Source organism: Dermacentor silvarum, chromosome 10 (genome assembly GCF_013339745.2).
Source record: "Dermacentor silvarum isolate Dsil-2018 chromosome 10, BIME_Dsil_1.4, whole genome shotgun sequence".
Taxonomy (NCBI): domain Eukaryota; kingdom Metazoa; phylum Arthropoda; class Arachnida; order Ixodida; family Ixodidae; genus Dermacentor; species Dermacentor silvarum.
The window spans coordinates 15,527,480-15,552,045 of NC_051163.1; the positions used below are offsets into that span (position 1 = coordinate 15,527,480).

General features: G+C 48.4%; 1 protein-coding gene across 4 annotated transcripts in view; it reads left to right on the forward strand.

The window, feature by feature from the left end:
• LOC119465806 (adenosylhomocysteinase-like 1) overlaps nucleotides 1-24,566 on the forward strand; it is a 286,195-nt gene that overhangs the window by 81,979 nt on the left and 179,650 nt on the right. Inside the window, exons 1-2 of one of the 4 annotated variants that reach the window (XM_037726277.2) lie at nucleotides 7,189-7,843; nucleotides 15,866-15,929. The exons of the other annotated variants lie outside the window; for them this stretch is intronic. Of the exons in view, the coding sequence (XP_037582205.1) occupies nucleotides 7,742-7,843; nucleotides 15,866-15,929 (166 nt within the window). The 5' untranslated portion in view covers nucleotides 7,189-7,741. Of the gene's footprint in view, nucleotides 1-7,188; nucleotides 7,844-15,865; nucleotides 15,930-24,566 lie in introns of those variants that run through there. 4 annotated transcript variants of the gene reach the window in all.

Sequence of the window (24,566 nt, forward strand, 5' to 3'; positions counted from 1 at the left end):
TCCCCGGAGACATCTAATGACTCCTGTAATTCGCTCAGGGCTTTTAGGCGCGCGCTTCTTTTCTATCCTTTTTTTTTCTTTCATCCACTAATTTGCGAAAATCACAGGCCCAGAATGAGGCGGCATCTTCGTCGTTAGGTCGTATCTTATAGAACATGAGCCGCGCGGAAACTGGAGGAGTCTCCGATTTTGAGAGCAGTACTTTCAACACATTTAAGAGGGCGCTTTGCGTATTTATGGAAGCGTGTCTGTCGTGCGTAGGCCCTTTTATGAAAACCCTGGTGATGTCGTGTCATTTAAATTTCCGGCTTTCCTCGAACGCAAATGGGCGAAGGGATGACAAAAAAAGAAAAAAAAAAGAAAAAAAAGAAAGAGAAAGACATTGCGTCCTGAGAAACAGCGCGCAACTTTTCTCTCTCTCTCTCTCTCTCTCTTTTATTTTGTTAATCCGTAGAAAAACTGTGTACTCTATGTCGCATCGTTGAAACGTTGTGTGCTGTACGCTGAGCGCTCGTTTGAAACGTTGCAGTTCGTCGGCGCTTGTTCTATACACTATTGCAAAAGCTACAACGAGAGCCCCTGCACCGCCAGTTTGAGCTTTAGATGCTAGACCGGCTGGCGCCGGATTATCTTTTCTTCGGATTAACGGATTAACTTTTCTTATCGCGCTTCGTTAATTGCGTGCAGTGGATGCTCGTTTGGAGGGAGGCCATTGAATAACCTGAGCGAATGACACCCTGGGGTGGTGGTGGTAAACATTTATTGTTCGTGAGCCTTATGTAACAAAACTACTTGTGAGGGGGCTCAGGAGCGCGTATAGGGTGGCCGAGAAATGACACCCTCTCGGCGGGAGGCGAAGTGGAGTGCGTTATGCTGCGCCCGACGAATTCCGCGCACTGTCTCGGAGGAACGAAAGCTGCAAGTGTGTATCGTACACACCGGTGGGCCCGTACATACTTGACAAGTGCCGGCCAAGATAAGCAGTGTAGAGAGAGAGAGAAAGAGATAGGGTGATATTTTCTTCAGAACGCGAGGGCATTCACTCCGTCGTGAGACCGGGCTACCGCAAAACTTTTAACGTCATTGGCCACTTGGAGTGTGGATACCTGTTTCTGGACGTAGAAGATCGATTAAATTAGTACAGAAACATCAGACGCCAGTTTAGAAGAAAAAAAAAAACGAGCAAATAAGCAACTAAACCATTTTAGCGTTTACACGCTGCGCGCGCTATATGTGTGGTACTTGGTCTCCCTCTCTCTCTCTCGTTGCATGGTACTTGGCGATCATGATGCGTCTTGTGAACTCTATGCAGTGAAATCAAGGCTGTAGCTCATGCCAGCCAGCCAATTAGGAACGATAGCAGGCTGTTTCAGAGGAGGAGGCCATCGTGCGTCGCTAATCCTCCCGTGTGATCCAGCCATTAAGCCGTCGTAGCTTAGGCGGATTAGTGGCGGACAACGGACCAGCGCCCTTCTCTCATATCCCTTGTCGATTGTTGTTTCAGCTAATCGATCCTTGTTGATTGGCTGAAACACCCTCTATAACCTTTCGCGGCGACACCCTGTCAGGTGTGCGCGTCGCCAGATATATACCGCGAACTCCTCTGCACGCAATTCGTCGCGCTGCGTATCCTGCGCGGGCGGCATCTCTCCTTCACCTCTGTCGCACCTCCTCTCCCTCTTTCTTCGTACCCTGTATAGAGATGAATAAGTAAGTAAATAAATAAATAAAATGAACGTTGCGAGCAACGACGACCCCGGGCGTCGTCGATCGTCTCTCGTTTCACCTATAGCGCGGGGCTCGAAGGAGGCGCGCATTGAGGCACCCTATAGTTTCGCCGCTGGAACAGCGCCTGTGCACTGCATGGCGCCTTTGGGTTTTCGCCGTTGCACGCTTGTAACTTCCAGCACGCTTCCACGTGTGTAGTAGCAACAGCGCACTCTCCGGCGCCTGCGGCCCGCTCATCTTTCCGGGCGCCGAATAGCTCCCACGGGTTACATTTTGCTCCGTGCGAAGACTACGCGTTCTCCGCGGTCTTTTGTTTGAGCGGTAATTGTTCTCCACTGTGTGCGAAACGGTGTTCTTTCGCCTATTTTGCGTTAGCTGCGTGTTTCTTCTTCGTTAACGCGTGGTCGTGGGCGAACGAAGCGGGGTTAGCTCGAGGGCTTTGCAGCGCCGTTGCTTCGTAAAGAGATCGGGTATATATATCCTGTGGTTACAGTGGTCGTCAGAAAAATTGCACCGTGTTGGTGCAATTGCGATGGTACGGTTTCTGGAGGAATCTGGAATATCAGGTAGAGTTACTGAATATGATTTTGGTATACGTTTCGGTCTGGTTGTATTTTGCCGATGTTACTCTAGTTCTTGTGGAATCGCACCTGTGTATTTTCGTTTGCGAGTTTCATAGTAACTTTGTGTTTCCGTGGCGTGTGTTCAGTGAAGTCTTGTGCTTGGAATGTGGAGCGGGGGTGCGCGAATAGTAACGTTTGAGACCGAATTGAATGCGAATTGAATAGTGTCAGGAGGGAATCGAATCCAGTATCGAGTAATTGTCGAATAGTTGTGGAATAATGAACACCCGTTTTCGCAGTTGGTAAAAAAAAAGTAAGTTGTCATGGTTTATGCATATTCTATGCACGCGGGGATGAAATTTATCGTACTTTTGTTCCCATTTCATATTTGCTTGTGCGCAGTTGATGTTCTGAAGTGTTCGATGACTACTCGAAAAATTATTTTATTTGCGAATATTAACTATTCGATTCGAAGACCGAATTGAATAGTATATCATTCGATTAGTTGTTCGAAAGTTTCGAATATTCGCACACCCCTGATGTCGAGAACACATGCGGGGCTTCATTTGCATCTGTTCAGGGATATTTGTTCTGTACGTGAGCTGAAGAACTGATGTCACAGCATGTTTTTTTTTTTCTTCGTGTAATCGTTACTTCTATAATTTTCATCGTTTTGAGCACAGTTATTGTGTCAGAGAAGAGAAGTAGATGGCGCCACCTACAGACACCTGCTAGGTAGTTACTGTATTTCCTCCCCAATGAGAAGCATATACAGGAACTCTAACACCAACATCTGCTTAAATACACGGCTTAAAGCAAATAATGAAAGGAGAGAGCGATCAGTAGTAAGAAAAGGCAGAGAAGTCGGCCTGGATTCCTTTGTAGCGCTAGATGGGCAGTGGGAAGAAATGGCTTCAAAAAGAAAAAAAAAATTCATGCGCAACAATAGACAGTTTTAGTATTGCGGAAATGGCACCACGCTAAACGCAATAAAATAGCGGGGTCAGACTGCGCATGCTCAGAACGCTATTTCAGTTTTGCGGGTAGCGTGCGTCCGCTATTTTTCAAATATAGCGGAGACGCTAAACGCTCGCTAAGTTTTTAGCGTTGCAAACATGGTGGCACCCTCGGCCCGAGTGCTTGACATGCAGGCTCGTTTCAAGGCTTGGCGTGGATCCACACGGCTAGTTTGGTTGTTGAGCTGCTCAGTTTGGTGCTTTGAATACTCGCAGCTGGATGGTTTTGCGCTTAGCGGCGCATCGTTGTCTTACGCTATACTAAAACTCTATCGAACAGCGTTCCGCAAAGATTTAGCGTGCGTAACACGCTAACGCTAACGCAAGCATTTTCCGCAATACTAAAAGTCTCTAATGTAACGCAAGTGTCGACGAAACCATATGATTCCATAGCCCATGGACCATAGTTACGCATCCATAGAACAGTGTCTTATCATTGTGATTTACCATAAGAATAGAGTCACAAAATTTTCTAGAGCATTTCGTGTTGATTGTGTACTACGGCGAGATGCTTGCGTAATAATAATAATAATAATAATAATAATAATAATAATAATAATAATAATAATAATAATAATAATAATAATAATAATAATAATAATAATGTAATTTTGATACGTGAAGATGAGGACAGGGCTAACCGGGGACTGTTGGTTAGCCGCCCGGAGTTGATTAAAGGGACACTTAAAAGAAGTTCTAGATAATTAATTTCCATCTGTATTGTACTTACACGCCTGAAATACGAGACTAATTTGTCTTACAGCATGCAGACTCTCCTTAAACTAGAATAAACGAAATATCAATGGAAACACTGCATGGTTATCATGCCGCGTTCAATTTCCCGCGCCGGCTCAATGTGACGCCACGAAGTGCGACAGTTTCTGCTTGGGTTGTAGCTAACTGCGTGTCAAGATTGATCACGCTGCATTGGAACAGTGGGCGAATACTCAGCCTGGGACCTTTCTCGGAGCTTCATCTGTTATCCGCTGCAGCGTATGGGTATACCGTGAGTCATTGATCTGAAAAAACAATTACGATGCGTCACGTTGTTGAATAATCGTGTCGTTCCGTGGGGCTGCGCGCCGCTGACGTATCGGTCGTGGGTCCGATCGGCCGCCCCCCAAACCGTGCTCCAGTGCTTCTTCGCTTTTGCTAATAAAATACCTCATGCCTACCCTCGCTGTGTTGTGTTTCGATGGCTTTTCGGCTATAAGGAGAAACATTGTCTCCGCCAAACTCCTTCGCGCTTAAGTGGGCTTTCACAAAGGACGCCGTTAATCTCTATAAAGCGTTCTTGGGCCATTCCCCGTGGGCAAGGAGGAAGGGGAAAAAAAAAAAAAGAAAAGATGCGAAGCTGCGCGCATACGGGGGAAAGAAAGACGCCCTGTTTTGTTTAACATCCCGCTTCTCCGTACTCTCGCGGGCTGATTGAATTACGAAGCAGCCCTTGCAACGACCACATTTCGTGATGTAGAGCGTCCAGCACACAAGGCTCCGTCTGTCTCGTCTATGCTGGCCGTCTATTCTCGCTACCGACCTGCGTTGCTTCCCAAGTCGCCGCAAACAACGACAAGCTGTTTCCCGCTTTCTCGCTTCCCGCAACCATCGAGCGTTTAGACCCGCGATAATTGTATATACTTGCTTTTTTTGTCTCACTGCAAAGAGCGACGCGGTGTCCTTGCGCAGTTTGTGACACATGCGTGGTATAGTGCGCGTCGAGCGACCGTATGGCTGTGTATACATACGCCGTCGTGGCTAGTTTACGGCGATTCTTTGCATCTCTACCTCCGCACGCGGCCGCGAGCCTTGTTTACCGGTGCTGGAGCCCTGGGAGGCCTTACCGAGGTGGTCTTTACGATCGTCCGGGGTGTGATAACGGCGCTGTTACGCACCGTAGACCGCGCATGCGCGACGCGTGGGCTGGGCCTGTATGTATACTCCCGTCCCACGAAATCCGTGCAGTGCACCGAAGGATAGGGCTCGCGTTCAGCCTATCAGTAACGAGAGCCATCTGCGCGTGGTTACAGAGAAATGGAAGAGGAGGGCCCGATCGCTAATTGCGTTCTGCAAATACTTTCCGGTTGTTTCAGTTAGGTCAGCGTCGCGCTGAAGACGATCTCAGAGGCGGGCAGTGGAATAGACCTTCTTCCGGTTCTCTGTTTTGGTTGGCTGACGCGACCCGTAGCTTCCTCTGCACTGTACGCAATTGGTGAGAAGGAGTACGGAGAGAGAGCGTAGCTGCGCGCGCGTGGAGTGAGGGACAGCGGGATGCCTTTACGCAAGAGGACGCAGTTGGCGACGCGTTTATTGTGAGCTTTGACATGCCCTATACCGTCCACCTTGCGCCCTTTTTTTTATGTACCTTTATGTACTTTGCCTAGTACGCCAAGAACTTGAATGCCCTCGTCAAGATAACAAAAGGCGAAAGGTTTTTCGAGAAGGAAGACCAGACAGATGTGGCGCTTCCCCACTACATCCGTCTGGTTTTCATCTTCCTATATACCAGCCGTCGTGCGAGTGGCGTTCAGCTTCTGAGCACGAGGCGTCATGGTCCGCATTCTTATCAGGGCGGGATGCAAAAACGCTTCCTTAATTGGATTTGGTCGGACGTTGACTGAGCCCAGGTGGTCAGTGGTAAAAAAATAATCTGGAGCTCACTCTGCCACGGCGCATATATTAATCCTGGTGTTTCTTTGCGACTTTAAAAGAACCTTGCACAAGTATGGTTGCAATGTGATGCAGACAAGGTAGGCGTGTTAATAAATTATTAAATAAATTTATCAATCAATGAATCTGAATCAATCAATCAATCAATCAATCAATCAATCAATCAATCAATCAATCGATCAATCAAAAGAGGGTTTGTAGCCAGAAGAACGTGTACCTGACCGGCAAATCTATTCGGAGAACGGGATTTGATTGGAAACGAAAGCTTGTTGCAGCATGTATACGCAGGTGCCCGTGGAATCGAAAGGTGCAGTGCGTAACTCTTTTCCTGACACCGATCACGCCGCTCACCTAAATTCTTGGTATTGAATCGTTTCCGCGCCCCTGATGAGTTGCAGTTTTACCGATGTTTCTGGCGCACACATTTTTGTGCCATGATCTCGCCAAGTGCGTGTACAATGTGCCTCTTAGTTTTCGCGCTGGTCATCGCCTCCTTCTTGGTTCACAATACAGTAAACAGCATTCTCCGGTCAGTCGTTCAACCGGCGACTCGGCACCGTCGAGTGTTGACGACTTGTTTTCAATGATCACATTCCCCCCCCATTCTTTGTGGCGTGCTCGGTCGCCACTGCCGCCCCCTTATCGTGCGCACATTCAGCATCGGAAAAGTTTTGTCGCAGGTCGGTCACCACCGGTTCAGCGATCGATGAGCGAAGTAACATTGCCCCCGAATCGCCTTTCTCCTCCAACGGCGTGTGTGTAGGAGGGCATCGGCGCGGCCGGTAACGTCTGTGCGGAGCCGTGCGTTGACAAACAGAGAGAACACCCTGCAGAGCCGCTGGTATCTCTCTGTTCCTTTATTTGTTGGCGACAGATGTCGATGGCCTAGCAGAATGGAACATACAAGCCGTCGCTATCTTCCTTTTCGGTCTTCTCGCCGACGCGTATCTTATCAGCTGCGTGTGGTCGCCTAGAAGATGAGAGACTATAAGCTGATGTTCTCGCCTTCCCTCTGGAAGCTTTTCCTTCCTATCGGGCCCCTTACTGGTCTCTCTCTCTCTCTCTCTCTCTGTGTACGTCACAAGGTTCGACCTTTGCACGCGTCACTCCAGGTTTGCCCTAATCTTCGCTTCTTCACAAGTGGCAGGGATGCAAGTCTGGACCGTTTCGCATATCTCCCCTCTAGACGAGCTCGGCTCGTTGTCTGCTTTGACGACCGCCTTTGACGACCGGTCGTCTCACTGGACAAGCCGAGGACCGTTTGATGATCTCGAAAACGGCGGGTACCTTGTCGTTGGCGTTGCTGGCGACGAAGCAGTGGCTCGCGCGACAGTGCGCGTGGTGGTCTGAGTGTCCGTGACTTTGGAACCTTGTGGCTCGCTCCGACACGGCTGGGTCTTCCGAAAGGACGTCGCCTACGAGTCCGGTGACAGCCGTGGAGCTTCCAGCGGTGTCGTTTTCGCGGAAGCTTTTTTTTTGCTAAGAAGTGGTGCGCTCGTTAGCTTGGCACTGGTTGAATGACCTTCTGGCATCTAAACTTTCTTTCGCCGCCGCCGAATTCCGGACAACTTCATTATAGAGAGTCCGCCGTGGAAGCACCTTCCCGTTGAACTCGTCTTTGGAGAAGACCACAAACTGGAGGTCCACGGACACAGTTTCTGTAGAGGCGTGTTGCGCTCTTGTTGGTCCGTGTTATTTGACGGTTTTGGTGGAGTTTCTCGCTGACTCGTCAGCGTTCCCAGTGGTGATATCAAAGAGGGAGTCCTGATGACTCGGGACACGGAAATGGCTACCACCTGCCAAGAACAGCAGTCTTCGATCGTTACGGCGGGAGTAGCTGGAAAGAAGAAAGCCGTCACGTTTGACGACGTACGTCCACTTTTCTTTTTTTTTTTCGTTCTTTCGTGTGTGGTCAGTTTGTCTGTACATTAGGAAAGTTTTCTTTGGTTTATTGTTTGTTAGTTTAGGATTACTTTAGCTACGCGAGCGAGTGACTCTGCTAGAAAATTAAGAAAAGGAGAATGTCCAAATTTTGCTGAATACAAGCAACTAAGAAACCCTGAACGTGGCGCTAAAGATGCGAAATTTTAGTCATGGCCGATTTATGCGCTCGAGCACCAGCACATCGTGTTACGTGGCTATCAAGTGATGAACGATTATGTATAGCGCGTTATTCCACGGATGTGTGTTCATTCTCTTTGATTCCAATGCACGTGGGTCTAATTAAACAGCGTATAGTTTGTGGGTTTGTAGTATGAATCGTTGATGAGGTGTTAGACATGCCCGACAATCTTCCTGCCGATGTGTTCATGTGTTTACATTGTGTTAGATGTCATGGACTCACGGTTTGAACTGCAGACGTCTTTTTTCCTAGCAGGCGTACTTTTTTTGTTCGCGTACTGTGTTTCTTGCTTGACGTGTCTTACCTGTTGCGTGTCGTGGATGCCTTGTGTGAATTTTCCTGTTACCCCCCCCCCCCCCCTCCCCCTCTTATTGTAATTCACGTGCCTGTATTAGACCCTTGCTTTGGATTGTCTGATTTAACCTCATAGTTCGATTAGCAGAGAGACATTGACGCGCCAGTGACATTAATACTTGAAAAAAGAAGAATGAAACATCGAAAGCGCAAAATTAGGCTGCCCAAACAATGAAGGACGTTAGCGTGGTGTCTAAATTAAACAAGTGTTGTGTCTTGACTTAGATGGTGTGTAGTTATTCAAACTGCATGGAGTATTCGATGAAACATGGAATGGCGGCCTCTTGTCCTGTGCCCGTATGATTGTGTTCGTGCGCCAGAATTTAACGTTGACGAACTTGTCAAGCCTTAAAACATACAAACGAGTGAAGTCAAATGTGTGGGTGAGTTGGTCGTGGTGATCCAGTCTCCTAACAAAGCTGGAAGAATACATGGCATGACGGAAGCGCTGACTCCCAACTGAGTTGCATTCGGTTAGTACGCGTTATTTGATACTGCTGGCCTCTATACTGTTTAAACTGGCTAGGTACAAGGCGAAATCCAAACGCAACGGTTATGTATACATGTACACGACTACTAGGAGTTTTAGGAAAACTAACATAGTCAAGTAATCGGAGAAAACCATGAGCTTTGTCCAGCTGAGTTTGCTAGAGCAGCCCCCCCTCCCCTCTGTAATACCCCTTGGGCCCTGAGGGTTTTGCAGTAAATAAATACTCCGGCCGTGGCACGCTATCGGCCGCCTACACTGTATACGACACAGCAGGGGGGGGGGGGGGGGGGGGTGTTCCGCGGTGTCGGAACAGCGCTTCCTTGAATAATCTACGCAGCCTCGCGTTGCGAAGGCGTAGGCGCTTTGTGCAACGGTGGTGCCGCCGTCACCTCCAGCCGCAAGCCCTTTGTTGTCACATGCGCGAACAATTAGGAGGCCTCCGTTGGCTTTCATGTATGCCGCCGTTACGCGGTCATGAGATTGCAGGTACACGTGGAGAGCATTTCCGGCGGATTGCGGCGTTATAGAAGAACACGGTTGTCACGGTGAATCCGGGCCAACAAGCTGATGGCGCCCTACCGGCCGCGGTGGCGCAGTAAGTGTGTATGGCGTTTGCTGAGAGCAAGGTCGGGGGTTCGATTGCCAGCCGCGGCGGATGCGTTTCGATGCGTCGAAACGCAAAACCGCTCGTGTACTCAGATTTAGGTGTGCGTTCACTGGTGGTTAAACATTTTTGCATGTTAGATGTTAAAAACCCAATCAATCAATCCATCAATCAATCAATCAGTTAGTCAGTCAGCAAAACATTCAATCAATCTCAAAAGAAGAACAAATGATACGCGGCATGGCCCGTCGGAAAAATGGCTCCGGATAAAGTAATGATCATAGCAGAATACCAGTTAGGGGAATTGGCGACGCAGAAACAGATAACAGCCACTCACAACAACAACAAACAAACAAACAAACAAACAAACAAACAAACAAACAAACAAACAAACAAACAAACAAACAAACAAACAAACAAGGATATATCTAACACAACTGACAGTAGAATGTGATTTGGCATTGTTTCACACGAAAAAAAGTGCGCCACGGTTTTCATCTTTTCGACAGTCCGCTAATAGATTTCCGCCTTCTTCTTTGCTTCTTCTCATTTGGTTTCGTTCTGTCATCTTATCGGACACGAGGATTAGCAATTGCGAGCTCTCCTATCTCCTCTTAGAGGCGCCGTGCTCCAAGGGGGTTTACAATAAATTGTGCGAACTAAAAAGACCTAAAACGAAACGGGCATATATATATATATATATATATATATATATATATATATATATATATATATATATATATATATATATATATCGACGCCACGTAACAGCAACATCTCCTCTACCTCTAAGCTTTCCCATCAAAAGTAGCAGTGCGGTGGCGAAACCGGTCGAGAAGCGAGAGCGGTTTCCGAAGCTTCAATCCTTTTCGAGATTTCCGTTCTTCTTTCGCCGGTATCACTTCGCCGTGTTCTTGTTTTGTTCCGTCTTAAAAGAAAAGTGCGCAGCTCAGCTTTCCTCCGCCGTATAGACGACCGTTGATGAACGAGAATTGATCGCCGCGCACAGGTCGGCATTTTCCGTCGCTCGATTTTCGTTTTTCTATATTTTTTTAAAATTTTGTTTTCAACTGGCGCGCCGAGAAGCCACCTGTCTTGCTTGCCGCGTTTCTCCTGTTTCTCTTCTTTTTCTTTTTCTCGCTTTTTTACTTGTTTATTTTTTCTTCTATGGGAGGGGGGAGGGGGGAGGCGAGGGTTGGTGCGTTGCGGTGGGAGGAGGGGTGGGGGGTGGAGGGGCCATGGACGTAGAGGCTGTATGGATCTGACTGAAGCACGGGAAAGCCATTTTCGGACCTCTCCGGAGCCCTTCGTTCGTGATTCTTTTGGAATTGTTTTTTTTTTTCCTTTTTGTTTTTGCTTCTTTCACGCCTTCGGCTTTGTTCCTGGCTTCGCCATGGATCCCTCGCAGGTATCGAAAACTCATCACGACCAATCGAAGGGGCCCGCGCGCTCCCCCGGATGGAGCTCCGCTGGTTCGTCTCGTCGGCTCTTCGAGTCTGCCGGGCTTTGCTGCGTGGCGTGCATATCTAGGCTGCGCAGGTGCGCGTTCCGCGCCTTGCCAGATGCGTACGCGTGGATGACCAAAAAGTATTTGCTGTGACCAGAGGTTCTGCGAAAAAAAAAAAATCTATATTACGATGCGAGCAAATGACCTGAAACTCAATTAAGTTAGTCAGCGCCTGTCCTGTCTGTCTTTCTTGTCTCGCTTTTCTTTTTTCGCGCTGTTTCTCCGTAATGAAGCCATACCAACGAGATCAAGTTCAGACCCTTTCAATTAAGTTCAGCAGCATCGGGAGAAATCGGGAGGATATCGCAGTGATTCTGACGTCCTCACCATTTTTTTTGTCCGTTTTTTTTTTTTGTGCGCTGCTTGACGAAATAATGAATTACCAACTATATAGTCCATCAGTACCTGTTAAGCTGAAACTGATGACTGCAATGCAGACTTGGTATTTGCAAACATCGCAGTGCATTCGTCAGACTCGGGCTTTCCAGTCTGAGTTGCCGAGAATTTCGCGTTCTTTTTCTTTCTTTCTTTTTTTTTTTTTCGCAAAGCTACTGGTCCGCGTACTTTTCATCACGGATATGGGTACAGCGGTTCGGTCTTTCTTCGCGCTCTTCTTGAAGTCCTGGCTTCGACTGCATTGTCGCGTGCACCGCTCGGATGGCGAGTTCTAGCTGGCTTCCGGTCCCCCGCAATGACCGCGACGGCAGCGTGTATGTAGTTGGTATGTTAGAGCTATCTTTCGCCATACACGCCGCGAAAAAGGTTATCTCCCTCGCTTTCTGCGGGGCGCGATATATCGGGTCTCCCAGAATGGCTAGATGTGCGCCGCGTGTGCTTTATCGACGCCGGCGCCGCAAAAACAACCGCACAAACATACGAAACAATGAAAACCAACGAAGATAGCGACGTGATGATATATATGTAATACGTGTACGCCACACATCTCGCGCAGATGCCGCAAATCACGCTCGAAACGCCATTACCTCTTGCCCTTTCCTCCACTTCTTGTTCATTGCCCGCTGCGCCTGGGTTCTTTATCTCTCTCATTCTCTTTCTCTCCGTTTACGTTGTTGTTTTGTTTTGCGATTGCGTGCCCGTATTGTGCGAGGGCTCTTTTATCTCCGGGTATCGAGGCGAAGACGGTTGGAAAAAAAGGGTTCGGAGGGAAGGGTGGCTGTCACGAGAACCGGGCTTGCCATAAATATGACCGGGTGTCATCGATTAGCCGGTGAGGGTATAGAACGGGGGGCTGGCCGTGGAGATAATTGGAGAGGACTCGTTCGTGTGGCTTGTTTGCCTTCGCTCCTTTTTTCGGATCCGGACGCCGGAACTTCTCTCGTTTCTTGCTGGTGTGCGTCATGTGTGTGCTGACGGTTATCGTCTTTCCGTGCGGGGCTGGTTTCGTTCGTCCAGTGCTGTTTCCTTCTTCGTCTTTTCTATCTTTTTTAGCGATAGTGCTGATTGTTATCGGTATTGTGATGGATATGACGTCCGCGCGGTTGCACACACGCACGCGCGCGCGCTAGTGACATCATCGATGAGGTGCGCAGCTTCAAGCTTCGGCTGAAGTTCACACTGCACAGAAGCAACGTTTAATTTCGCGCTTGAAGTTTTTAACGCTGTGTCGCGGGATTCAATAAAAAATAAAAAATAAAACATTTGGGGTGGGGGGCTGGGGGGGTGTTACGTGCCAAGACCACGATATGATTATGAGGCACACCGTAGTGGGAGACTCCGGAATAATTTTTGACCACTTGGGATTTTTTAACGTGCACACAATGCACGGTACACCGGCGTCTTTGCATTTCGTCCCCATCGAAATGCGGCCGCCGCGGCTGGGATTCGATACCGCCTCCTCAGGCTTAATAATTAAGCCCATATGTGGCGGGGCTCTTTTTGATTTTACGATAGCGTTCTGTTTTTATTCTCGTAGAATTTTATGTGAAGGGAGTGGGTGCGGAATAAAGATTGAATGATTTGATTGATTGATCGATCGATCGATCGATCGGCTGATTGTCGTTGTTATTTGCTGCTACAATCGCAGTACTCGGCGCCGCGCTCGCTGTTGCACGCGAGGGCCGGACTGTCACTGTTAAGAAAACTATTCAAAGCAACGGCTCCAACATTCACACTTAGCAACGGCCGGAAACATTAGCCGCACTGACGTTTGGAGTTGCTGTTACAGGTGTCCTTCCTACTATAACAGCAACGCCAAATTCCAATGATTCTCTCTTTCTCTTCTCTCTCTCTCTCTCGCACGCACGCACGCACGCACGCACGCACGCACGCACGCACGCACGCACGCACGCACGCACGCACACACACACACACACGCACACGCACACGCACACACGCACACACGCACACGCACACGCACACGCACACACGCACACACACACACGCACACACACACACACGCACGCGCGCGCGCGCGCGGACGGACGGACGGACGGAATGGTTAGATGGATTTATCTGATAGATATATAGATAGGAAGGAAGGACAGGTGCACGCGATCGGAAATAGGGAAGGCAGCCATATTGCTGGCTAGCGGCGCTGGGCATCGAGACACCCTATTGCCGGCTGATGATCAGCGCAGCCTCGCGCTTGCTTGCCACACGAATGATACATACGCGAACTCTCGTTCGACTGCGTACATATCTTAGCGCCAAGAGCTTGTCGTGTAGCAGCCTTTCGACCTCTGCCTGGCGCCTTCAAAATATACACAAGTCAGCCGCAGCGAAAACCCTCGGAGTCTCTTTCGCACTGCTTCGCCTCGCAGTATACACAAATTCCCAACGATCGCCAACACTAAAGAGGCTGCGGCAGCGGTGGCAGCGCGCCTTCAGCGGCCGCGCGCGAATCGATTCTGGAAACTTGGAACGGCGAGGTCTAATGAGCGGCGCGCGGCGTTGGCCGGTGGTCTGCTCTTCCATCGCGAAGCCTTTTGGCTAACGAAGCGCGCAGGCAGGCGAGAGCTCTGCAGTTGGCGATAATACGTATAACAATGATGCCCCGAGCACATTCTGCCGAGTACAGAGACTGGGGAATGAATATCGGGATATACTCTCGGAAGCGTGACTTTCGCGTAGGGAATGAATATCTCTGGCATGCAGTCTTCCGCGTCTTTCTTTGCGGTGACGCTGTCTCTCTAGAGATTAAATTTTCCTTGTTATTTTTTCTACGAAAGTAGTTAAAAGCTCGAAATATGGTTTGCTCTGGCCGTTCGGTTGCGCCGCGTCATACGCCGTCGTGCGGTGATTCAAGCATCGTTTAATTAGTATACAGGAGACGTATATACCCTATGCACTATTTTACTGAGACGGCATTTAAGAGCTCGGAAGAGTTTCATGGGCTAGTTGGTTAACGTTTAACGGGGACGTAACTATACTCAAGATCAGCGACGCCGATTGTTTAATCGTGAATACTTTTGTACTGAACAAACATATTATGTAGTAGCGCTCTATATGCATCTCCGAAATCTAATTATACAACTTAATATCTGATAAGGCAGTGGGACATGAAGCGCAATTAATTCAGGAAATCGCTTTGTTTCAAGGCTTCGCTTTGTGATTGCTTTTTGCATTAGTACTTCAACTGGGCCTAGCTTGTATACGACATCAGCCGCTTTACTGCGCTGGTATTTTGTACAAGAAACAGTGTTTGTTCGTCGTCGTTGGTTGTGGTGCCCTCTTTTGCAAAATATCAGCGCTGCAAATCGAGCGAATGTCTGCCTTTTTTTTTTTAATCCTTCCTTGTGGTCCCCCTTGGCGTCCGTCCTCGTATTGTGGTTCACGTGTTTCGTTTGTTTCGTCCGCTTCCGAGCTTGTTGACGTCTTCGTCGTCCGCGTGCCGCGAAAACTGCGTCAAGAAAGTCGTCTGCAGTATAACGGCATAGCGCTCAGTTTGGTGCCGATTGAAGCGCACTGCAATAGCTAGTCGGTCGCAGAAACCGCGCAGAGTCACTCATTGTAGGCCGCACCTAGGGGGGCCCTGAAACAGCCTTTTATCTATCCTGCAAGGCGCTCCACCGATGGATGTGGCCACGCGAGGGAGGTGGCCAAGATCACAGACGTCGCATCAGTACAAAGAATTTCTGGCGCCGACCTTAACTGACGTTTAACGATGCTTCTTTTTTCTTTTTCTTAAAAATTTTGCATTGTTGCCAGGTTTCATGTCAATTCCTCTTTCTTTCTTTCTTTCTTTCTTTCTTTCTTTCTTTCTTTCTTTCTTCTTTCTTTCTTTCTTTCTTTCTTTCTTTCTTTCTTTCTTTCTTTCTTTCTTCAGTTGTAGTATGAAGCAAGTTGCAACAGCTTTTATTTGCAAGACGAAATTACGAAAAACCACCCTATAGGCATCTTCCTGATGGGTGTATTACTACTACTACTACTACTACTACTACTACTACTACTACTAACGACTCTACTCTTCCTCTTCGTCCTGCTCCTCTACACTCGTCGTTCTCCGCTGTCAACTTGATTCCTTCGTTGAGGATGTCACTTCGACAAGCAGCCGAAACTAGTATCGAGATGTTATAGAAGGTTCTTCACCCAATAGCACCGGCCGTTCGTCCGTAGACAAGAGTCGGCACGGTGATATTAGGGATCCTGCACGTCCTTCCTTCGCGCGGCACACGTACACTGTCCAAGGAGGACGACAGGTCCGAGAGGCGTTTCAGGGGCCCCCCTGGGCTTAACGTGTGATACACGAAAGTTTCGACAGAAGCTAGCGTCTAAGTTGACACTGATGCCTGTATTGGTGCTTGTATACTGAATGGAAACCGCTTGTCTCGTGTGCGTGTGTCGTACGACTGCAGTGGCTCCGGAGCGACGACGGGAAGTACGCTGTGCTCCAGGACGTGCTGCTCACCGACGACGAGTGTGAGTGACTATACATTAAGTATACACGTGTGGCCGCTTTACTGATTCTTACCATTCGAGTTCTTCCGTAGCATAGAGCACGTGTACTGCGGATAGTGTTAACGTTATTTCGCAGACGCAGCTTCCCACCGTGCTAGTACATGGCGACCACGATGACGTCAGTGCACTTATTATCATACGTTGTTTCGCTTTTTTGACGGTGACCGTTTGATCCACATCACTGTTGTGAATTTGTTGTCGGTCGACGCAAAAAATGACGCGCCTGTCGTGATGTCACGTTTCTTGCTTACTCAGCTTCTAGACGTGCCGGTGTCCTAATAGGGCAGCCATGGTGACGTCATTGCAAACAGACGCGTTCGTGAGCGCCGGCACGAGCTATCGTGACGCCGGGGCAGCTGAAGCTTTTTTTTTTTTTTTTTTGTATGTGTCGCACGACTCACCTAGAAAAGAAAAGCCAAGTGCTCCTTCGCAATAATGACGTTGTTGTCGATGCGTTTACGCTTGAAGATTAGGCGGAACGTGATAACTTATTTCTACAATACTGTAGAGATTCCTAGCACAGCGTGACCGCTCTATCGTTGCTGCTATTGCTTCTCCAGCGGCAGGTAATATCGGTATCGTACAGTCGGCCACAAAAACTTGAGACACAGGATTTACGAAATGTCTGAATTCCCGCGAAGTCCGTGCACGTAGGCTCTAATTGAAAGTTTCAGCATGCAGCAGCCTGTGCGACCTAGCTTCGCAGTGATCCGATAAATTAAGAGCGTCGTGCTTTAACGGAGCAGACATTCACATTTGGCGTGGAAACCGCTTCCCGAAAGCTTTCGTTGCCTACTGTACACGTGCACAGCACATCGGTAAAGCTCTGCTAAAGCGTTCCACATACCCCACGTTTCCGTGCTAACATATAACGGGTCCCTATATACGCTTAACGGACGACTTGTTTCAACTAAGCTGTGTTGTTTGAACGGTTCGCAACTGTTTGCGCGAGCGAAGCTGGCGAGGGATTTAGTTCACGAGACGTTTATTTTCTGACTGGCCGCGCCGATACAAAAGGAGGAGAGGAGAATAGCACCGTTTCTCTTCTTCAGCGAAGTTGCCTAAGCAGGCACGGCGATCTGGAACACTGCATCCCGTCCAAATGGTGTTTTTGTAATGTAAAGAAGCTCACTTGAGCCGTCTCTTTCTCTTTCATTTGTCTTCTTTCGGAGAATGTGATTACTTCCGCCAGAAAGCACGAAGATAATGCGGGATCGCATCTGTTTGACTAAGGGGGGACTCGAGCGGAGAATTCCTTGACTGTATAGAAAGCAGGAAAAATAATAACTTGGATAACGAAGTAAAAGCAATGGGTTCGGTAAGAGATGTTTTGTACTTTTGAGAGCATCGTGACCTTTCCTTAGCACTTTTGGATATAGGACGCTAAAAGAAGGGAAGAAAAAAAAAAAAAGAACGAACGAATAAAGTGGAAATGCAAGAACAGAGACAGTGCACAGATAGCGCTCTGCTCACTTTTTTATTTTTAAGTACTTTCGGCAGTTTATATAAAACCTACTTTCTTGCGTTCATTTTGCTTTTGCTACCAAGTGACACAGCTATACTAAGCCTATATTCCAATTCTATCTTCAAAGAGGTTGGGAAGGACTGATAGTTCCTTGAAGACAGTCTTTGTCGCCAGACTGCCCCGTTTTAACGAGAAGAACGCCTTCCTTTCTTTTCTTTCTTTTTCGGAAGGGCCGAGATCTTCAGGAAACAAAGTAAGACTGAGAGAAGGATATGGCACACGAGTAAAGGCTAGACGAGGTGAGGACGCAACTGCCGCAAACTGGCAATTTCGCAGCACTTCCCGATAAATAGAGAGATAAAAGTCCAAGTACTTCGTGCGACTGCCAGACCCTTCGGAAGAAAGAAGGTGAAGTGAAACTGCTCAAAACTCTTACTTGTTTGTTAAGCGTTTATGCCTATACGTTCTAGGTACCATGCGGATATATATATATATATATATATATATATATATATATATATATATATATATATATATATATAATTCTCAGTGGGAACGGAGTCCCAACTGAGAAAGTAAACTGCATCGCGGAGCCATTTACGTATAGTCTCCTCCGGGAAAATTCTCAGAAATGGAAAAGCGTCGAAAGGAAAATTCGATAAGCAGCCAACGACTGCGGTGCATGTTGAAGAAGTAAAAGAGCGCAGAGGGTGCGGCTTGTTCAGCTCTGCCGCCTTGGGCTTCGATGAAGGGCAACAGCTTTGCCAGCGCGAAACCCGTGAAAACCGGTAATCCAGTTTGAAGACCCCCAGTCGCCAGTTTGTGGCGCTCAATCTGATCGCCGATGATCGGCGAAGGTTGTGTGCGAGGAAATCTGCGGTGCCACCTCTTCTTGTACTTTGTTCGTGTCTTCAAACTCTTCGAAGTTTTTAGAATTTTTAAAGGTGCCGTTCTTGCGCGAGCTTTCTTTCGGTGTCTCAGCGGTGGTATACACAGAAGTCTGAAGAGTGCGAAAAATTCCTACGGCACCGGTGCATTAACGCGTTACATATTTGATAGGTTACAGATGCAGATAGTGTGGCGCATCTCATTTGTCGATGCTGGGAGAAAGAGTGCTTGGCAATCAGCCTAATGAGGTCGCGCGTGTAGAGCTACGCATGTCAAGGCGTGCGTAGACAAGCGTAGTTTACCGATTTGTGCCATACTAATTTCTTTCGTTCTCTCTTTTCGTTATCTGCTATCGTAGTGTTGTGCGGTTTTCTGCCCTCTTTTTGGACTCCCGCGGGGCTTATTGCGTGCTGTCAGTTCATCACTTTCTTCCGATCTTTCTTTCCTTCGCTCGTCTACAGTTTCTCGTAGTTGTCTTTTCGTGTTGCGCATGGACCGAAAGCCGATTAGCATCGCTTTCGGTGGCGTGGGTACACTGATGCGCCCTTGCGACTCGAGTCACACTGTTATAATTGATTGGCGTATTGATTACCCGTACGGATAATGCAGTACGGTAGGAAGCCGCCATACGGGGTGCACATCTACTGTCTGCCGACTGGATAGATTTGCCGTACCGCGCTCGCATGTTTTTTTGATATTTTTTTATAAGATCGCGCGCAATATATAGAACGTTTAGAACGACCCCTTGCCGACAGTCGGAGATGACAACGAAGCGGTTCCTTAGAATTGCGAATAAAATGACTCTTCGTTTGAAAAATGCGTGTGCCGAGGCTATCTATTTCGACCCATGGAACAGAACAGATAGCATTCTCTCCCTGATGGTCGGAATTGGCTCGTCGACATGTGTCCGGCATCGATTTGTACCGGGCGATATATGGTATTGCATTTCGATTGCAGTGTTTGATCCGCTTACCCCGAGTCAGCTATACCGTCACGGATATAGGCGATGGCGCGAGTGTATATATATTTATACTGTCCGGCTGGAACACTAGAAAAGAACCGTAGAAAAGCGTATATTGTGCGCCTTAGCTTAAGCCAGAGACAGACCGGGGGCTCGCAACGCTGGCGCGAAAACGCGCACTATAGGGAAGACCGTGTAAGCCTAGAAGCGAGGCCGACGACTGCTGCGTTGAGAAATGCGGCCCTCTTCGCTGGTGCACATGAAGGATACGCTTTCGCTGGCTCGGAAAAAGGCCGTTGGCCGCTGCTATCACGAGCGTCCAGCACGCCTCCTGCTGGTATAGCTGTTTGCGCTGCTGGTGCTTAACTATGATTGACGATGACGCTGTCGGCAGCGGCAACAGTGCGCTGTCTCTCTCTCTCTCTCGGATGGCACAATCCCGCTGTTCGTCTATAGCTTCCCTATGCTCCCTAACGTGTGCCTAGCGCCCCCTCATGGTGACGCGCGGCTCCGTCCTCCGCATCCCCTATTACGTTCCTTATCGTTTCATTTGCCACGTTCCCTTTTACGTACACTCTCTTTCCAAAGCTTTGTTCTCAACTCTCTCTTTCCGCATGCTTCCTCACATCAGCAAATTCCCCTCGGTGGTCGCCGTTCATCCCCTTTCGGTGTTCATATCCTCCCCTCCTTCCCATGCTCCCTACTGTATTCCCTAACCCGCTTTATATATGGACTGCTGCTTTCGAAATCCGGTTGCTACATGTCCTCACCCTGCCGGTTTTTTCCCCTTTCGTACGCGCGTTTTCTTTCGCATCCAGATATTGCTTTCCCGTCTCTTTATTGCGAATTTCGTGTAGCGTGGTGAAAACTTTGCGCGTACTCTTTCCTCCACTTCCCTAAACTTTTAAGCGTCATTTCTCACATCTCTCGTGGCGCGAAGTTCTCTTTCTCCAATATTTCCCGCAACGCTGCGTCGTGAGTTCAGGAAGTGTTCCCTATATATGCGCGGCCCGTCATCGCCCCCCCCCCCCCCCCCCCCGTCGTACGCAAAGTACCACGCGACGGTGGTTAGAGAGTTTTTCCGCAGAGCTGCGGGTAATTGCCGTTCGCGCTTCGCATGCCAATTTATCACCGCCCTTAATTTCATCACCGCCGGAGCCTCTTCTTCTTCTTTAGTTCTTGACTTCGCGCCGTCCTAGTCTTTCGTAAAGAGGGAACACCGAGGAGCAGCGTCGTCATCTTGCCCGTCCTCTTTTTCATCCATAACATTAATGTAGACGGGTACTCAGCCCCCGTTATTGACCCGTCCTTTCTCGTCCGATTTCTTCATTTTTCCTTGTTTCTTTCGTCTCGCTCTGTTCATTCACCCCGTGGTTCCTTGAAGTGAAAATGAACTGACGAGTTTTCGTCATTGTGTACTACTGAAGGCCTCCGCATTCGTTCCCTAAAAATGTGAGCTAGTAGTAATTATTAGAGTAGCAGTAATGCTGCGTACGCGCTGCATGTAGGAGTAGAAAGCCGTTGGGCGAGAAAAAAAAAAGGATCCTTAATTTTTTTTTCTCATAGTGAACCGCATTTCTTTGACACGGTGTCCTCTAAGTCCGACTACACCTCGTTCCGGTGCCGTCATTGTCTTCGGACGGCGAGATAAGAGCGTCGCCGAAACCCCATCATCGAGCTGGGCTCTTGCTTTCGCCCCCTTTTTTCTTCTCGATGCGCGCCGCTGTTGTACTCGGGTCCCTTCCTTCCCTCGCTTCCCGTTTCTCCACTCCGCTCTCGCTGTGCGCAGCACTGCAGTCGACCGGCGCCGACGCGTTATAGAAGTAGAGGAGGAAAAAGAAGTGAGGTGGGGGAAGGAGGGGGGGGGGTACCCATCGGGTCGAGGCCTAGCTTCGTCGCCGCTGGCGCCTTCTTCGGCCGCAGGGGCGCGCCGTTCTAGGGAAAGTGGGAGGAGAGGAGAGGGAGTATACCGTGTAGGGCGCCGTATCTCTAGGCCAAAAGGAGTTTCTTTTTTTTTTTGCGATGTGAACCCGGAGGGTCGTTTGGGGATCCGCCTTGGTTCTGGTGAACCTCCACCCCTGACTTCTCCCTTTCGCGCACTTCCTTTTCGTCCCCATCGACCCCTTGTGCCCCTTCCCTCTCTCCGCACTGCACGATGGAGCGCATTACGCGCAACGCGCAAGACTGGCTCGAATGCGTTGCCATCTCGCGTTCACGAACGCGCACGAACACACACACACACACACACACACACACACACACACACACACACACACACACACACACACACACACACACACACACACACACACACACACACACACACACACACACACACACACACACACACGGACAAACGCACACGCACGCACGTGTAGGGAGTAGGGAGAAAGAGGGAATGGACCCGGGTGCCCGCAGTGCACTGCTCGCACTCGCGTATCGCTCGCGTCCTCCTCACTTGAATCGCCGGCCTTTCACTCTTCCCGTTGCGCGTATCGTCGGCGTACTTCCTTATGGCTCCCTTTTTTCATCCCTGATGCCCCAGAAAAGGGAAGGGTGCGGGCTGCGCGCTCTTCCCAGCTTTCCCAGCTGGTGCTTCTTGCCTCCGCGAAGGATCTGGCTGAGATTACGCAGGGCGGACGCGGTGCAAGGGCGCGGGAGTCGTGTGTGAGTTACGGGCAGCGTACGTCTTCCCCAGTTTTTTTCCTCGTGCCGGTGTTTTTTTTTTTCTTTTTTTGCGCCCGAACGCTTCGTTTCATACCCGAGGCGTCCGTCTTGACTGTCTTGACTAGAACCTCGTTATAAAGGCACGACGTTTGCAACATCGCGACCGCTGGTGAATTCGCGACATCCCTCTTATACTGCGTAAGTGCGTGCCCCTGGTTTGGCGTATTATTCTGGAATCCGTGTTACGTGCTTTCTTTCTATGAATATGCTGTCACTAAGCCGCTTTGCTTGTTTCATTTTTTTCCCTCACGTTTCTTGGAGATGCTATTAAATTGGCAATGATAATTATTGCATTTTTTTCGTTATCCTACCTTGGCAGAAAAAAGACGCCGGATATGCCCTTCTGTCACGGTGTACACATTTGTGGACGCGACTTATTCTCCCCATTTCTGTGCAGTTGTGGCAAGGAATAAACTACAAAAATTAAGCTTAGGGTAAATTGAACGTTATGCTTACTTCAAGTACCTTCACTGCTTTACCAATAATTAACTTGTGCAAGTAATTTGCGCTAGTGACTCAATTCTGTTTTTTATGAAGAAACGTATCATTACTGAATGCACAATAATTAGATACCTAATCGCTCTGTAATTACGGTGACTCATAAAAAAAAGCAGAAAGAGTCGTTCTACCACCTTGACTTGCTCTATAATGGCGTCTGCCGCTTCTTGGCATAACATTATGTAAATTTCATGCATTTATCGACAGTTGGGTCATAATTCCTGACTGAAGGGGATATGAAAGACCTATTTGTCGCGACCCAGAATTGCGCCTTGCATCAGCGATAAAGGCGTCGTCTTGCCCTCTTTGTTCGGTCGTCATCGTCATGCCTTTGTCGCGTTTTCATCGCCAAGGAAAATTAAGCGCGGTAATGACACGAATGCTGAATGAACCACCGATTAAGGTATGCTCAGCGCTTAACAATCATCAAGTCGAAGATAACACGCAACCCTAGCCGTCGTTCTTTTTTTTTTTTTGTCATCATGCCGACGTCGTGTCGTTGTCATTGTCGTCTCGCCAAATGTCGCTGTTGCTTTTGTTTTTTGACACTCGGAAACTTTTTGTTTTTTTTTTTTTTTGCCTGCGCAGATGTCGCTTGTTCGTTTTTTCCTCGTTTGTATCCTCGCGTTTGTTTGTTTCCTTCTCCGCTGGCCATACAAACAGACTACGAAAGATATCGCAACTGTCCTCTTCAGTGGCCTTCTTTATCTGGCATCTTGCCGCTCACGCCTTCCGTAACACTTTCCGCTCCGACGCTCTTGCATACAGTGCGTATGATGACGGCTATCACGATTGATTATGATGATCTTCAGCTACGGCGCGTACACGTTGCGGGGGAAAGACTAAGATGCAAACTGCAGAAGGGGGACTTAAAAAACGAGATGCTCCTTGAATAGAAAAAAAAGGAGAAATAAAGAAAGTTGTCGGGAAGCTTACTGCATTGCTCCTATTGCAGATCACACAACTCAGTTCTCTCTCTCCCTTTTTCGTCTTTCGGACGCTTCGCTGTCTGAATGAATGGTGAGCCCGCTTCACCGCGGCCTTGGCGGGTGTGGTTAGAGGCGGCGCCGAAAGAGAAAACCCGAAGGCCAGCTCTAACGAGCCCGTCGTTGAGATGCGAAGAAAGAGAGGAAGCAGTGCGCTTCCAAACAAGCCTTTTGTGCAGATCCTCCGACTCCTTCGTGCACCTCTATAGTCTTCTGTCTTGCATGCGCATTCCGTTCCAGCCTTTCTCGTGCCGCATTCCCCTTTCTGTTTATTATTTTAATATTTGTTTATCTTGTTTTTGTTGTTTCGGTTCATGCCAGCGCACTTTTTTTGTTCCACGTCTCTCGACGCTTTTTCGGGTGGAGTGGAGTTCCCGATTTATCACACACACGCGCACGCACACGCACGCACACGCACGCATACAAAAACACATACTGAAAAAAAAAAAGATTGAAGAAAAGACGAAAAAAAAAGAGAAAGCAGGACTCGCCTGTTTACTGCTGTGGTTCATTTTCTTTCTTTTTTTATAGCCGGCTCATTTTTTAATGCGCTCGCTGTGGTATTCCTTCATGCTCATATTACCGTGAACTCGAGGTCGTTTGTCTTCGATTAATTCAACTTCAGGCGCCGCCGTCTAGGTCTACCGTTTCGAGAACGGTGCTTGTGCGCCTGCATGTGTGTGCTTTCATCAGTTCCTTTTTTTTGTCTTTTTTTAAACGCATGTGTACCAGTGTGTACCACGGCGACCATTGCCGCCTCTTACAAACCAGTTTGGGCTTACTTCTTTCGTTGGGTTGTTTGAAAAAAAAAATCATTAGTCGATTGTCGCAGTTCTCTTTTGGCTCGGTTCGTGCCCGAATTGCTTATCTGAAAGAGATTATCTGAGGCGTGTTCTCGCATTTATCGGGACTGGTGTAATCTGGAGCCGTTCACTGCAATGTCTTTTATAGTTTCTGTGCTGCTTTGGGACGTTAAGTTCGACCAATAAATCAATCAATTTCCACCGTCTAAACATACGTGTATATGATGTGCTAAGCGTATTACTAATTCAAATGACTCAGATTGGGAAGTA